General features: G+C 40.1%; 1 protein-coding gene across 3 annotated transcripts in view; it reads right to left on the reverse strand.

Annotated features, from left to right (window-relative positions):
• Positions 1–17,814, reverse strand: part of LOC119787323 (enhancer of polycomb homolog 1-like) — a 45,924-nt gene that overhangs the window by 23,733 nt on the left and 4,377 nt on the right. For 2 of the 3 annotated variants that reach the window (XM_038291120.1, XM_038291121.1), the window contains exons 3-7: positions 5,509–5,668; positions 4,276–4,421; positions 3,531–3,737; positions 3,247–3,395; positions 1,015–1,168 (exon numbers count right to left, since the gene is read on the reverse strand). In XM_038291120.1, coding sequence (XP_038147048.1) covers positions 1,015–1,168; positions 3,247–3,395; positions 3,531–3,737; positions 4,276–4,421; positions 5,509–5,608 — 756 coding nt within the window. In that variant the 5' untranslated portion in view covers positions 5,609–5,668. Of the gene's footprint in view, positions 1–1,014; positions 1,169–3,246; positions 3,396–3,530; positions 3,738–4,275; positions 4,422–5,508; positions 5,669–11,913; positions 12,398–17,814 lie in introns of those variants that run through there. The other variant, XM_038291119.1, reaches the window with a different exon arrangement.

Below are 17,814 nucleotides of genomic sequence, written 5' to 3' on the forward strand. Positions count from 1 at the left end.
CTTGATAACTGGAACTGAATCGATGTTTAATGTTGAATCGATCACCAGCCGTACTACGGACTACTACACTATTATTGCATCCAACAAACCTGCATCAATCCCATGGCTTGTTAGCAGGCCTCTGCAGCTGAATCACTGTTGATGAGCGTAATCTGTATTTGATATAGGTGTATTGGAATACAGGCGTTTGCAAAAGCTACAGGGTGGTATCTACGGAGGACTGGGCAAGCAAACCTCAACTTAAGGGAAGTTAAATTCAAGACTTTTTAAGACTTTTTTTTTTGTCTCTTGAAATAAAACCTTAAGACCAACTTTACAAGAAAACCTGGTTGCGACAAATCTAATCTGACCACTGTTTTTAGTCATGCAGAAAACTTTTGGCTGAATAGCTAATTTTCATTAAATGTACACTTCCCCATGTTGTCCAGATAAAAAGTTATTGGTGCATCACCCCAAGGTCTGTTTGCAACATCGTTTTGATTCGTTCTGCTGTCAGGATGGAACTAATAATGGTTACAGCTAAGCCGCTCGTTAAATGTCAAAAAATTATTGTGAATTATTTAAATATTTGACATGAATTACAAAAATAAAATCCTATTTATGACTTGGTAACAATTTTAAGATATACGAAAGACTGATTTCAGACATTTTAACACCAATAAAGGCCTGATTTTTATATTAAAGAATTCAATGCCTTTTAAGAGTTTTTAAGGATCGGCAGGAATCCTGCTCTCTTTATTGGTCTGATGCAATAATCTACAATTCTGGGTTATTATTATCAATTAAAACTAATCACAAAAATCAGCAAAGATAAGTTCAGAGTATCTCCTAATGAGTCATTAGTCAAAGAGTTTCACTTTTGGAATAAAATAAGAAAAAATAAAATAATAAAAAAAAATAAAATTCACAGAGAAGCACTACTTTCTTTTTGGGTATCAATATGGATAAACCTTATTTCCCTTTTCAGTCCTGAACAAGCAGAAGAGGGAACAGAGATGAGCTGTAAGGCCTTACTTTCTTGTAGTCCTTCATGTCCATGTGGTGGTCCTGGTGACGGTACTGGTTACTGTTGGACAGGGGAATGATGGGGATGGTGTAGATGGGTTTCACCAGAGCCCGCTGCTGTGCTTCAGCCATCACCTCGGTGCCAAAGTCTGACATCACGTTCCTGATGAACCAAGGATAAATTAATTCATCTCATCTTTTTAAAGCAAAGTCAATGCATGTGTAAAAATTGTTAACATTTCTAGTAATGCACTCAAACTTTCACCAGCAGGAAAACAATTGGATGCAAAAAACAAAACAAAAAAAACACAGGAAGAGCCCCAAACGCAGCTCTGATGAGCTGTCCGAAGCGCACAGCACAGCCAGGCTGTGCTACCCAAACATCACATAATGAAGGTGTCCATACAGCAGCCGTCTAGGGACACTAGCTGTGATGCACAGACAGGAACCAGGGCAGGATAACAGGAGGAAATTGAAATGTCACTACAAATCAAAACCACTTCAAGGAGACGGGTCCAATTTAAGCTCCGTCTGACAGCTCCTTTCAGGCACTGGATTCATGTCCGGATGGATTGCAACGCCCTCCATTCAGAAGGGAGGAAAATATATAAAATTTAAACTGCAGCTGCCACAGAATATTGATTCTATAAACAACTAAACATTAGATAATGCAAACTTATAGTAGACCGAGAAGAATAGAAAGTAAACAAGCTAATACACTCCTGACGATAAGGCTGCATAAACAAGCTCTGTTCCGTATAGATTACAGTTAAAAAGTAAATGAATAAATTAACAGGAGCAGTGAACCAAGAGTTTACATCGATTCCCAAACTTTTAGCTTCTCTGATCTGCAAAGATACGACAACAGAGACTAAATTAAACCAAGCTAAAGTATACAGCTAGCCAAAACAAATCCATTAAAGGCCGTTTTAATACAGATCAACAACCCAGTCAAGCATTAACGAACACTTCTGAATGCAGGCCAGGCTACCATCCTTATGTTTCGCATTTCTAAGTCAGACATGGGGTTCTACTTGATATTTGAACAAATATCCACAACTCAAGGCTGCTCAAGCCTTTTTTAGATGCTGAAGTCCACTGAATTTATGGCAGAAACTCCTGCAGTCATCAGGCTTTAAATATGAAAGGTGCCGGAAAAAAAATGGATGGATGGATGGAGGGACAAACAGAAACAGATGGAGGTTCAGACCAATGGACAGAGATGGAAAAAACAGTAGGATTGATAAAAGGATAGACAAACAAACCAATGGCTTAAAAAAGGAAACTGATCGGGGGGAAAAAAGCAGACTGATGATAGATCGGAATAAGACAAAAGTTAAATTTGATAACTGAACAGAAGGGAAAAAAAAAAGATTAAAACAGTTTGGCAGTGAGATTGAAGAAAAAGACAAAAAACAGACAGATAAGATATAAATGGACAAAACACATACGGGTGGGAAGAAACGGATCGGATGTAAAGATGAGAGGTGAATGAAACGTAAAACAGTATAGGACAAAGTTTGAAATGAAGTGTGTTCACTAGAGCTGGGCAACAAAACAACCATTATGACAGACATCTGATCAGTATCAATAGAAAAGACATTCCACAGAAAGATCTAAAACCTCTGATGCAGAACTGCACAGCATTCTGGGGGTCGTAGGCAGAATAAAGCATAACTTTCACAACCAATCTAAATAAGAACATCTTTTTAGAGACTAAACGTTAATTAGGTTTAGGCTTACCATTTGAATTCCCCTGGTCTTTATTTCAAACAGGTAAAAAACAACAAAGATAATCAATAAAGGTTTATATTGCAATATATCCATCAGACCTACTGTCCACAATTCTTTCTGCCCCATATAGGCAGAGCTGAGAATCCCTTTAAACAAACTCCATGCTTTTCTAGAACCATGCAGATCCTAACCGCGACCTTAAAGACAGTGGTGGATTTTAGATGAATAAACTAAAGCCTAAAACAAACAGTTTAACATAGAAGCTGCTTAAAGCTGTGGCTCAGCCTGAGGGGATGGGAACACATTCATAACAGGAAAGGAAACTCCATAAAGCTGCTGAGACAATTTCCTCTTGGAAAAGAAAATAGAAACAAGCAGTTAAAAAACAAAACAAAAAAAAACAATCAGAACATATAATTAAACGCTGATATCCGGCCCACAATGGAACGCACGATGTGACCAACACTCTCTGTGCAGCCCTTTCACCCCAGGCTTTCTGCTTCTTACCTTTTCTCTACTACCTCCAAGGTGAGGTGCAGCAGTTCCCTCTTGACCTTCTCCCTCTTCTTGATCATCTCCAGGATGGTAACAGCGCGGCTCAGGTCTCTGCGTAGCTTCAGCATCTTTTCGTACGACGCCTCGTCATTCTTTCGATTCTATCAACAGAACAAACATTCATCAAGCCTCTCCAAACTGGTTCAAGTGACAGTTTGCGACCCTGCAGGCTGACAGTTTAGGATTCGAAAGAAAACCGTTCATATAAATGAGCAACTTGATGATGGTCATATTACCTTCCTGGTTTGCATCTTCTCCGTCCGTCGGCGGAAGGCCACGTAAGGGTCGCTGGTGCTCGAGCCATCCCTCTTCTCCTGCTTGACGGTGGGGATGAGCGAGCCGCTCTTACAGGTTTTCCTTTTGCGGCTCCAGTAGTCAAAGACCTCCTTGATCAGATCATCGTCCTCCTTCAGCAGCAGCTTGGCTTCCTGCAGACTGACAAGCTGCAGAGACGCATGCAAAAGCACAAATTAGTTCTACCAGAACAGTTGGGGTGCTATGGCATGTTTTCAGTATAAACACGTAAAAATAAATAAATAGATGTTACAGCAAAAACAGAAATGGTCAGATTAAAGTAAAAAAGCTTCAAAATGGCTTTGGTTTACAGCCACATTGACAGCAGTTGATAAACTGTTTAAAATACACCATACATGGATAAGAATAGCAGTCTGCGAACATCTAACCACAAATTGTGCATTTATGGCAAGAAAAACCAGTTATGTAATTTTTAAATCATTCAGTAAGTCATCTTTCACAAAAAGTAATACGGGGTTTATACAGGAGTGTGTAACTCTAATGCTATAAGAAAACATTTTAATGTCATCAACAAGTACCCATGACATTCAACAGATCAGGCTGTAAACAGCTGACCCAGCCCAGTCTAATTAACTACGCTAACAGTTATTACTGTATACGCCGCTAAACAAGATGTGTTCTGAATGCATCCAAAGCAGAAGCCTCCTCCCACTGGGAGAACAATACCTGCTGTCCGCTGCCTTTCTCCAGCCGATCAATCATCTCTTCAAACTGCAGCGGGGTGATCTCCATCTTCTTCTTCAGCTTATTCACAAACGTCTCGTCCTCTGTATCCAGGTCATAGTCTGGCAGCTCCGTATCCAAACTGAAAGCTGAAAGAGGAGAAAACAGGGAATTTGATTATAACAAATAAATCACCATCAACATTAAATAAGACGCATTAATGATCTCAAAAAAACAAAATAACAGCATTATTTTGATATGGGGAAACTGAGGCAACTTTACTCCAAGTGCTTGAAATGCCAGGGCTCCTATTAAGTCTTCTCTTTAAAGTTCACAACTTTTCCAGACTTTGACCCTATTTATTATTTTACTGTGACCTTCCAGTATTAAAATGATTTTAATAGATATTTCTAGACAGGTTCTAATGACCTGATAAATAAAATTTAAGAAAATAGAGGAGAGGGACAGGCAGATGCTGACCAGGGAGAAGGATGGACTAAAAGATAAAGTACATAAATAGAGTAGTGGAAAAGATGGACTACAGACAAACTAACGGATGGACAGACAGACGGAAAAGGAAGATGCATGGATGAGGAATGGTTACCAAGAAAAGATGGAGAGGTGAAAGACGGATTGAGCAAACCGGTATCCCCAACCTCGGTCCTGGAGGCCCGCTCTCCTGCAGGTTTTAGAGGTTTCCTTGCTCCAGCACAGCTGATTTTAATTGAAAGCTGATTAACAGGCTTTTGGTCTACTGCAATCATAATCAGCTGTGCTAAAGCAGAGAAACCTCTAAAACCTGCAGGACAGTGGGCCTCGAGGACCGAGGTTGGGGATGCCTGATCTAGGGGATGGGGTTACATGTAGGGAAAGAGGAGTAATGGATGCTTACGTAGGTAAGGGACGCATTAATGGATGTAAAAGGGATGGAGACACCAGGATGATTGAAGGACAGAGAATAAAGGACCAATGAATGAAAACCTGATGGATGAGGGAGGATTAATTAAGGACTGCTGGGGGACAAATTAATGGGCATGCTGATAAGAGAGGATCAGATGAAGGAAGGTATAACCTCTGACCAATGAGATCTGGAATAAAGTCTACAGACAGAGAGTGTGAAGGATCACTGGCTAAAAAAAAAAAAAACCTGTCACGCAAAGAGAGAAGCTTCAGCTCGCTCACAGAGAGCGACCTGAGCTCTGAACACAATCCCAGAGCAGGCGGCCTGCTACTCACGCTGTATGTGAATAAGCTGCTTTGGCATTTTGAAGTCCCCGGGGTAGAGCAGCTCGTAGTGCGGGATGTTGCGCTCCGCCTCGGGGACCGGGATAACCATGCTGTCCCGCTTCTCTCCGTACACCTGGTGGGCCGAGATGGCTCGCTGGAGATGGTGCTCCTGGAAGAGAGATGGAGGGAGCCATTAAAATACGAGGAGTGTCTTCATTTGTTCTCATTTACTAACAAGCTATTGAGTTAAACTAGTTTTAATAAATATAATTTAAAGCAATCGCGACTTTAACGGCTTAGTTCCTTCATTAAAGTCATTATCCACTATGCATGTGTAACAAAGGAATCTGCACATAAACCCAACATTGACGGATCCTATTAAAGGGATGGTCTTCACATTCCCTTTACAGCCTTTTCAATGCTTGATGCAACAGATGGCCGCTGCAGTCTCAGAGGCTTCAGGTCCATCTCTCACCAACAAGTCTTCTCCTACTCATTTTACACATTGCACGCTGTTCATTCGTTTCTTGGCCTGATTTTCAAATGTGGGTCAGCATTAAATAAGATACCCTTTAAAAATCCAACTCATTTTCCATCTCTTGCAAAGCAGTTAAGATCAGCTTTGAAATAAATAAGGTTCAGCATTGAGAGCGTTGCATGGAGCGGGATGACAGAAGCCAGGAAAGGGCAAAAAAACACACAACCGGTTTCCCAGATGTGGACCTCTGCCCTGCGTGTTTCATATTAGCACAGAACTTAAACAGCTTCTAGAAGGAGTTCAGCTTTTCTCGTATAGTATTAGCAACATCTGACATGGGTCACACATGCAAAATACAATGAAATAAAATGATGAATGAAGAGCAAAACAATCTTGTGCATCATCATCTCAACAGGGTTTACTGCAGCTTTTGTGTTTACCAAACATCATCCTTTCTTTCTAGACTTGATCTGAATGTTGCAACTTGGTCAAGGCATGTTTGTATTATCCTGATGTGTTGAAACAAAACAATCTACTTCCATGAGTAGACGCCAGAGTTCAGAACTAGTTCAGAGCCAAATGACCCTCTTACTTGTGTAAGAAAACCACAGAAGGCCCATCTAGCCTTTCACTGTGCAGTAGGCCAAACGTTTTGGGTGCTGATGTGATTTCAGGCGATTTCTCATCCCTTAAATCCACAGTCCTCCTCTTAAGGAGATGAATCAGAGCAGTGATGCAACAGGGAGGCAATGGCAGACCCTCCCCATTTCTGCTTCTAAGGATGCTAGTTCATGGGACACTTTACTGCATTTCACTGCTGAATTTGACCAAAATGATAAAAGCATTTGCTTGCATCAATGGCAGATGGAAGTAAAGCAACAATCAACAGAGCAGGAAAAATGCTGTCACATTTTTGGGAGAGCTCTGATGTTGATTTAACTCTATCAGACTGACACTATACAGTGATCATCTCCTCATTTGAGGAAATGGAATGAAGAGACAATAGATACAGGATCAATAATCAACCAGCATTTTTCTCTGAGTCCTGTTTCAAAGTGATTGAAAAAGAAATGAAGAGGCAAATAAGAAAAGTAGCTTACTGCTAACCTCAGTAATTTTTAGCCTTCTGAAGTTAATCCTCAAAGATTTCACTTTTTTTGTTAGCTCTTTTAAAATATTTATGCCAACCTTAAAGTTGTAAATGCAAATAAAGCAGGTGGCTTTTAACTTGCAACCAGCACTAGCTCATTCGGTTCCAAAGTTAAAGCACCCTGAGCCGCGGTGATTATTAGCAGGACACCTTCCAGCAGACGTCCCCAACCTTCCTCTGACCTGAAACATCCTGACTGCAGCAGCTTTGATCCTCGCCGCCATGCTTCATAGCCCAGGGATTTCCTCTGCAGAGCGTAGATTAAAGGCTTTTGAGAATGGACATGTGGGAAAAACTGAAGAGGGTTCGTTTAAGAGCTACGGCTACAGTTTTCACGCTAGATTTAAATCAAGGGATCGCAGCGCAGCCTTTAAACATAGGAGTGAAAAAGATATGTGAAGCCAACTTATATATAACCTTACCAGTGTTCAATTTTAGTTATGTTAATACCAAAATTTTAAAGCAACAGAGGTTATATGCCTGTTTAAACCTTATTCCAGGCAGTGCATATGTGGTTTGTTTACATTCCAACCTGCTATGGTTAGGAAAATCTGTATGCTTATCATCTAAAATGTATCCAATCAAATGCTGCCTCTATTTCAGCCTTTGTGACCGTGACAGATAAAACATTTATAGATAAGGCAGCTTTACACCCCTTCTAAAAGAAAAGAATCATAACAATTTGAAGCTTATGAACTAAGTTTTAGTATGTCCACACTGAAAGAGAAAATGTTCCTTTAATGCTTACATCATATGAAAGTGATGCTGCTCGTGGAGGTTAGCATAACAACAAATCTACTTGAGATGTGTTTTTGATAAACTTCTGGGGAATGCGTCCTTTCAGAACAAGCAAATACTGTTTATTATAAATCAACATAATATTTCCAAAACTCAGATATTATTTCTCTTTTTCTAATGAGTTCATAAATAGAAGAATCGGTCATAGAAGAGCAACCTTTGAAGTCCTTTATCTGCAGTTATACAGAAACAATAAAAAAAAAAAAGTATTAATAAATCATTTCAAAAATTAACGGCTCATTTTGTGACATTTCATCTTCCAGGTACAAAAAAAAAAAAAAAACACAACCAAGAAATATCAGACAAGTAAACGTAACCACGGCAACCGAAATGAGGCTTCCAGCAAGTCTTTCTTTTCCCCTCATGCCAACCAGCAGGAGCTAAAGAAAGCTTAAAGACAAGCAGCTTTGATAAATCAATGCAAGAATGAATTACTGCTGGGATATTCATCATTTCAATACATTATAAAGTAGGTTTGCATTTTCCTGACTCTGTTGACGCATTCAGCGAATAGCGATTACTCACAAGCACGACTCAGCTGGGACAATCTATTCTTCAGCTAAAGTTCCCCAAAATTCAACAAGCCCAATTTCCACTTTATCACTGAGTATTTTTCCAACTAAAGACTTCAAAAATATATATATATATTTGTTAACAGATGTTTGTTATGCAGCCCAACAAAAACTGGAATGATTGGCCAGCTAATTTGTCAGGGAATATACTTTAATAACTAGTTCCACCGTTCACTACAGCTTCAGATCTTCCTCCTATATCTGATATTGTCTCATTTACTGTGATACCGAGTCTCTACACCCTAACTGATGCTGCGGCGTTGGAGTACGGCCACATCTACGTTTTAACTGAGACCTAAAGACCAAGCAACAATTAGACAGCTCCACACAACAAGTATTAGCTTCGGTATCTGCATCATGAACAAAACATCAATAATCCCATTTCACTGCAATTACTGCTGCACAGATTACGCAGCTTGGAAGTTAATTACATTTTCCCAGGTCTGATGCCATGAATGCTGATGAGGTCCACAATAACATGGGGCTCACATAGGAGAAAATGGGCTTCATCCTATATTTTCATAGAAAAATATTTGCATTATTTCAAACTGATTATATATAAAAAGTAAAATAAAAAACTGATAGAAGGTAAAATAAATGAAGTGATGGAGACATACAAATAATTAACAACTGGATGAATCAAACGATAGGTGGGAAGGATGAGGGGATGGGCAGAAACTGCTCAATAGATAAAAACAGACAGGAGCAGGGGTGGATTGATACATAATCTAATGGATGTATAAAAAATGTACAGATGGTGAATGGCAGACCAACAAATAACCGGATAAATCAATATATGGATAGTTAGAGAGAAGGATACAGTTATAACCAGAAAACTGATATATTCCCAAGTTTTTCTTTTGCAGCCTTAAGAACCATCAAACAACTAAAATAAATTAAATCTGCTTAAGATTCAGTTGGCTGACTGAAGCCCACAATCAACTTCAGAAACCTGTTTTCTGTGATTTATAATTCTCTTATAATCAGTTAATATTCTCATTAAACAGAAGCATAACAGTCATATCTCCCTCGGTCATTCAGCTGCCTAAGAATAGAGACGGAGCTGCTGCTGGAGAGGATGTGGGTCAGGGAGCCAAGCCATGTAGAGCCTTGTAGTAAAACTGTCCCCTTTATCTCCTCTGTCACGCTGTTATGTAATGACACCGTGTGTGGATGTGTACAGTAGGTGGGAATGGGCCAGCATGGGGTGAGATGGGCTTTCTGCTGACTGTGCACTGTCAGTGTTTTCCTTGTGTTTCTGTCTGCTGCAAGATCCCAAAGGACACGCAGCCACGCTCCCAGCATAAAGGCAATCCCAGACAGAAATATCTCCCAGATGTTACTGTAATAACATTTTTTTTCTAGCATAAGTTTTCACATTTAGCCTATTTGTTCAATACATTCAGGATATTTTGATACAAATCGTTTATGTTAAGTATCAGTTTATTCCACAACACATGAAACAACACTGCTGTATATGGCTTCTAGTTCTGATGCTCAATAAAAAAGGTTTATTTCACAGCTTTTTTACATTTGGACTAATTTAGATAAGCAGTTTTAATACTAAAAAATAATATCCAGAGTTACAAAAAAGGTCGGTTATATAAGAGATGCAGATCTTTTGAAGTCGAGTCTAAATCTGCTATTTAAAAATAGAAAAAAAAAATGAAATATAGTTTTATTTTTATTTGTTAAGACTGCCCAGTTGAAACAAAACACACCAATATATTGTAACTTTGCTTTTATTTAAAATCCAAACAAATTATTTACATTACTGTTGAAAAAGGATAGATATCCAATGCATTTGCCATTAGTGATTTTAAAAAGCAAACAGAAAAATATTGAATAAGTACTGATTCCCAGTTAGAGTCCCAGTTAGTAGTATTTGTAGTGTTTTTATTTTGTTGGGGTTCTTTTTAATCAGACCACCAGTGCTGTGCAGAAATTAGAGGCAAAAGCAACAACGTTACTCTGATCCTCAGATGACTGAAACATGTCCATTAATAGCATTCTAAATGACCAATTAAACATATTTTAATGTTGTCATGACTACGCTTTTTTTTCCTGCTGATCAAAAAAACAAATAAATAAAAAATTCAGATATTCAGCAGTCGTGAGTGTTGCATTTTAAATGCCAGGTGTTTGAACAGTCCAAGCCAATATTTTGGCTATTAGGATGAACTGTAACTGCTCTCCATTCCTAGGCCCAGTGTTTATTTATAATGGCTGAGATTCTACAACCCAGAGAAATGAGGAACACTAATGATAAGGAAAGGGAAACAAACAAAAAAAGACATTAAGAAAATATTGGTGAATCCTCAAAGAGGCAATTTAATATCCAATTTCCTGACATAGAGCATCCTTTCTCCCCAAATATATCTGACCAACACTAAACATTGTTAGACCAAACATAACTGAAGACAAGTAGTAGTTTCCCTCGCCTAAATTACCTATTACACCACTAGAATATCAGTTGTTGCAGTGACTGCATTAGCAATTTAAAGCAGTTTACACACTTGGTTTTTTGTTTGTGTGTATGTAGGGGGGGATTCAGCCAAAAGATCTGTCCCACTTAAAACTGAAAGAGCCCCTACATTAAATGTTAATCCAACCTTTTAAGCTCTATAAGACAAAGTTATACCACACATATGATAAATTGTACTAAGTTCACACTAACCTCCCCCAAAGGACATTAAAATATGCATTGCAACTTCCAAATAAACGAATTTTATTTTAAATGTCTATAACCACCAATAGAGGTAGCTAACATATCATCCACACCATAGATATTAGCCTTTCCTAGCCATTGACTCCACATAAAGCTTCAAATCTGCTGCCATGTAAACAACAATCATCAAGATGTCACAGGAAAAAGCATAAAGCGTAAAGATTAAGCGACAATGCGAGGTTTAAGTCCTCTTTTCTTAAGCGGTGAGCTAAATGCCTCCCTGCATTATCCAGCAGTGCCCCAGCACAGCACGCATGGCACGGCTTCAACTGTCAACACACCAATTCCTAGCTGTCAAACTTCCCAGAGGCTCTCTGTCTCCCCCTACCGTTCATGCATCGGAACCACAAACCATCCAAGGCCTTTGCCCGCCTTTAGCAACGAGAAAGTCAACAAAATGGTGGCGCCGACAGAAGTCACGTGACTTCTTTGTGTATTCGTGCGCCGATTGCAAAGTATCAGACGGCTAAAACACGACATTTCAGCAAAATATCATAAGAAGGCGAAATTACAAATCATCCGTTGTTGGTGGAGTTGAGCTAAATAAAGTGTTCGTTGAGATATGTCGTGCGCACGAAACGGCAGCAATGGCGGCCATTTTGCATCAGCTTGCGCAGGTAACATTGTGGCGCCGAAAACGCCATCAAATAAACCCAACAGCAGCCGAGCGCCAACTAAAATAACATACCGATTCCTCCTCTTTTTCCATCCCAGTTGGCATCTGCGGCACCGCCCTGTTGATGGATGCATATTCGTGCAGGTCGGGCAAGTCCTCGCAGCGGAAGACGGGCAGGGGCTTACAAGCATCCAACGCCCGCGCCCGAAACGACAGTTTACTCATTTCTTATATTAAAAGATGCAGCATAAATCTCTGGGAACTGCCTGGAGTAACAGCACGTCTGCTTCGAGTCCTCATTGAGGAATCTGTCGCGGTCTGTTTAGAGTCGGTCTGACGGGCAGGCTTCAGGTCCGGGTAGCAGCGCGAACAGAGCCGGGCAGGCCCGGGTCTCAGTCGCTGTCTGTCGGTCTCTCTCGCTCCTGCGCTCCGCTGTTCCTGCCCGGTTCAATACGCCATGGCCAACATGGCGGACATTACAAACTCATGCAGCTCAGTGCTCGCTCCGAGCAGCCCAGCCCCCTCGGTCACACAAACAGCCATTCCCACGCAGCTTCGCACGCGTGCGCGCTCGAGAAACGCTTTGGGTGGGAAGGAAAGACGAGGGAGAAATGATGCTGGGGATGGGTTCGCAACTTCCACACTCGGGATGTTAACTGTTAGTAGGCCTATATTAGAGTGCTGATAGTTTTGATATAAAGATTAGAAAGAAAAAAAATATATATTTTTGGGAAGAAAAAAAACTAGTACATTTCTATTTCCTACTTTGCAAAACCAAAAACTAATGAATAATAACCACCTGTTGCAGAAAAAAAATCTATATAAACCAATAAACTTCAAGACCTATTGTATTTTTTTAATGATTTAGTGTAGACAGGACAGAAATTACCCAACCTATTAAGATGATTAGCAAATAACGCCACCATGTGGAGAAAATTATCTCCACTGCAATAAAGATCCAACTGCTCAAACAATAATATTCATATCAATGTCAATTAAAAGTTACACATATATATATATATATATATATATATACATGCATACATTCATACATACACACACACATATACATACACACATAAAAAAAAAAAATATATATATATATATATATATATATATATATATGAGGATGAATGTAAAAGTTATGCCTTGAAATATTTTTAATCAAATATATACATATATATATAAAATCACTATTAATGCATGGCTTATATTTTTGAGGTGGTCAGGCAACAAAATTACATGAAAATAAAGTTAGAAACTGATTAACAAAGTATAGTGCAACCTGGGCAAAAACTTCATGTTTTTTTGCTGTAGTAAAATGAACTTCCAATGCTTTTCTTAGTGTGGCATAACAGTTTCTACCAAACACACAACCTTTAAAAAAAAATACATATAACCATGAATCTGATTCTTCCTGAGTTGAATTCCGCTATGAAAGTGTGGATAGAATGCCAATATCCACAGTGCCCATCATGTTGCATGGCCTAAATGAAAGACAGACCACCGTCGTAAATATAGAATTTCACATGTCGTCCAGCCAAAAACAAATAAAAGCATTTTACACTTTGCATTTATTTTCTCATAATGCAATAAAACACATTTATACTTCCCATGTTGCTTTTGGAGGATATAAAACCCAGAAAGCAGCAGATATGCTTTTTGAATTTATGTGGCAGCAACTGACCACAACTGGAGCAACATTACTGCTAAAATAATGATTGATCTGAAATCAAATTGGAATTCATTTTAAAAAAACAGCTACTGGTTTCCCAAATCAAGTCTTTCAAAAAATTTAACGGGGCAAAAGCTAATGTTTATTTTGGTAGTCCATCCTTTTTCTTTTCCCATTAAGACTGATCATGTTTTGGGTTAAAATCAATTCTGTTTTCACCCCAGAATAGTGTAGGTCTACCATTAACTTACTGAACCTGAAAATTTGAAAACTCAACCAATAATTGAATATTATCAATCTTTTCTATACAAGTTAAAATAATGAATCTCTCTGAACCATAAAATGTAACATCATTTTTCTTCTCTAAGCACCAATTAAAGATGTAATATTTATTTTATATTTTGATTATTCTTCTTTGCTTTCAAATTATTTCAAACCTCTATCCTTTAAAAAAACAGTTATTTCAATGTTTTATTCTTCATGAAACTACCTTCAATCAGTTTAAGCATGAAAGAGACAGTCCTTGGAAGGGTCCTTTGATCATCCTCTGCACCAGTTTCCATGGACATAAAAGAAATACCATTCAGTCACATCAACCTTAACTAAATATTAACATGTTTGCACAATCCAATGCTGGTGTGAATGTGCAGCTCAATTCAAATGCAGATCAAAGGAGTGACCAAGTTCGCCTAAAACTACATGCCATATCCCACATCAAGGGAACCAAATCAGAAGGCGGACTATAGAGCAGGGCATTGTGGGTCAAACAAGCCAAACAAAGGCATGTGTTGCAAGGTTACAAAGAGACACAGATCATAGTTATATGTAGAGGGAGGGTGGCTTAAAAGCTCTGATTGAAATAGGATTCTCACAAGAAGAATGTTTTTAAAGGTACACTTCCTCGTAAAATTGCCCTTTTCTTTATATATATATACTATTAGCTCACTCTGGTAGCATGAAACGTTCTAATGAAGGATTACCAAATCCTGCTGCTATATCATTTGTTACACTTTGTACACTGAATCTGTAAATATAGCCTGTTCAAACGATTGATGTACAACACAGCACGCATGTGCAGGGAGCAGAAGGAGGCAGTGGCTTAGCCAGTTAGCACCGCCCAGTGAGGCGTGAAAAAATATGCATGACAAGAGTCCAGTAGGAGAAAAACCCACATAAAAATAACACCAATGGATTTCAAGACTTGAACAGCTCTTATGCTACGTTCACACCTAAAGCTACAAGAACAGCAAAAACGCAAGTGCTGCTTCATTTTTGATGCTTGTACAAGTTTAGTTTTGATGTGCGGCTGAAGCATCTTTGCTGCTCTGGCTGCGCGGTGCAGAGTGGGTCTGACGCGTGTTGGGAGGAGCTACCCTATCCTTTCTTTGCCTGTAACAATGGCAGCTATATATGCTGTGATCAGTGGGTAAAAAGTAATTTTAATATGTTTTTCAGTGAGAAAGTCCATATAAAAATTTAATCTGTGCAGTCAGTTCATCCAGATTACCATACTGCCTTCAAATATTATTTCTCTCTCAGAGCCGTTCAGACCCACACATATGTACTTCATGTACCGTATTTTCACGACTATAAGGCGCACTTAAACGTCTTTTTTTTCCCTCAAAATGTGCGGTGCGCCCTTTGGTGCGGTGCGCCCTATGTGTGTTGTAACTGCGACTTTTGAGACCACCTCATTGAGGAGATGATGAAAGAGTGGCTGAATGTAAGGAGACCAGGTGTTTTTTTTTCCACCCCTCACAATCGCTGTTAATATGTAACTCCATGCGTGCCCATCTCACAGCTGATGTGAAAAACATGGGGAAACAAATTAACGCTGTGCTCGCTGTTCAACCGCTCGACATCGGTGTGAACCGGACCCAGCAGGTGCAGCAGAAGCAGCGAGTTTACATGCAAAGTCAATGGTTGACGCGCGTATAGGTGCAGCAAAAGGTCCCGCAGCGCGTTTTGGTGCAGCACGTCGGGAGCGTTTAAGCATCTGAAGCGCCGCCACTGCGCTGTTGCTGCTCGAGATGGAAAAATTGAAGTTTTGCTGCTGGACGCGCCGCATCAACCAATCAGAGAAGCAGATCTGGGAGCTGACAGCGAGACAGTACAGCGCTCTGATGACATATGATATTAAATGAAAAAGGCTAGGTGGATGCGTGGCTGAGGCAGGTGTATCTGAGAAGACTAGGTGGTTTTTTCCACGCATCACCATCGCTGCGTGCCCATCTCACAGCCGATGTGAAAAAAAGGTGAATCAAATGAACGCTGTGCTCGCCGTTATCCCGGGAGGTCTGACAAAGGAATTTCAACCGCTCGACGTCGGTGTGAAGCGGCCGTTCAAAGTAAGGCTGCGAGCGGCGTGGGAGCGATGGATGACCGACGGAGACCACAGTTTCAGGATAAGTGGAAGGCAGCGCCGGGCAAGTTACGCCACCGTTTGCGGATGGATTGTAGATGGACTAACGTGTCTGCTGGCTCTGTTCTTCAAGCTTTTGCAAAAGCCGGCATTATTTCTGAGGAGCTGCGCTGCACGGAAAGTGACTCTGACAGCGCAGAAGGGGAAATTGGCATGTCTGATTTAGCGCAGCTGTTTAATTCAGAAACAGAGGATGATGACTTTGATGGGTTTGATTAATACTTTGTAATAAATACATGAATAAAGCACAAACATACTACCTGAAAACTTAATTCAACAGCAGCCTCTGAGCGCGTCTCCTCCTCTTCAGCGCGGTGGCTGGCAGGTGTTTTTTCATCTAAATAATCTAAATCTTGCAGCTATATTTGCTGTGATCAGTGGGAATAAAGTAGTTTTAATATGTTTTTAAGTGAGAAAGGCCACCTGAAAACTTAATAATTGCAGTCAGTTCATCCAGATTATCTATTTCTGTCGGAGGCGCTCAGACCCCCACATACCAGCGGTGCACCGACAGGAGAAATCCTTTCGTTCACCGCGGCTGCTGGCAGGTGTTTTTCATCTAAATAATTTTAGCTGCAGGCACCAGGATACCGGTAATAAAAGCGAACATATTCTGTCGGCAGGTTTCAGGATTTTAAGTTAATTTAGGAGTGATCACAGCGCTGTGTCATCTGCGATGTCTCTGTCTCACGGCCAGCTGCCAGGTTTGATTAATACTTTGTAATAAATACATGAATAAAGCACAGTCATACTCAGTTTTGCCCCCGCTCTATTTTTAAATACGCAGTAGAGGTAATTAAAGGTAGTAGAGGACATGTACCTGTATATAAAAAACGCGCCCTATAGTCCGGTGCGCCGTATGTGTGTGTTAAATACAGAAATGGCACACATAACTGAGAGTGCGCCTTTTAGTCCGGTGCGCCTTATGGTCGTGAAAATACGGTACGTAATCCAAAGTGCAGACACCAGGAAAATAAAAACTAACATGTTTTGCCGGCAGATTTCATCATTTTAAATTAATTTAGGCGTTAATAAACTGTTTCAGAGGAGTGATTATAGTGATCTGTATCATCAGAGATGTGCCTCTCTCCTTGCCAGCTCCCAGATCAGCTTCTCTGATTGGTTGATGTGGCGCGGCGAGCAGCAAATATTAAAATTTTCCAACTCCAGCAGCTGCTGTGTTTAAATAAGCCCAGTGCTGGAATTCTATTCAGGCTCAGAGAGAACCATCAAAACACTGTAAGAAGAGAGTTATTTTATAACAAGACATGCACTGGTAAGGATTTTCGGAGCCAGGCCTCGACCACAAAAATCAGAATCTGCTGATTGCTGATCACAGCATCAAATCCATTAATTCCTCATATGCTGTATCGTGTACACTGTACTGTTAGATACTAAAGCTACAGAGGATGAGAAAGTATCATGAATTGACCACTGTTTATTGAAGGAGCCTGCTGAGACAAGCTTTTTAAATAAAAAAAAAAAGAGAAAATAATCTTTACTAAGTATAAAATGGGAGATGCTTTAAAGAGGTTTGTAGGTAGCTTTTAGAGGGACCGTTTTGTGGTCCTAACTCTAAACCAACCAGCAGTCTCATCCTCTTCATGAGCTGCAATACCGTCAGCCTGACAGGCTCCTCTGATCCCGCCTGTCATTCTTCCACCTCCAGCTGTTAGCCTCTACAGGGTAGCCACAGCTAGCCGTAGCCTCTCCCTGCTCATTCTCCTCTGCCCTTAACTCAGCATACTGTTTCCCCAGGGGACTTATCAGATCTTCCGTGGTGCTCCTTCAGTACTCTGCACTTAGCCTAGCTAGCCTTGGTCAGTTGGCCTAGTCCATCCCGGTAATGGGGCCCTCTCTCGCTGTTTGTCTGAGC

Source organism: Cyprinodon tularosa, unplaced genomic scaffold (genome assembly GCF_016077235.1).
Source record: "Cyprinodon tularosa strain WSP-4 unplaced genomic scaffold, ASM1607723v1 ctg294, whole genome shotgun sequence".
NCBI classification, from domain to species: domain Eukaryota; kingdom Metazoa; phylum Chordata; class Actinopteri; order Cyprinodontiformes; family Cyprinodontidae; genus Cyprinodon; species Cyprinodon tularosa.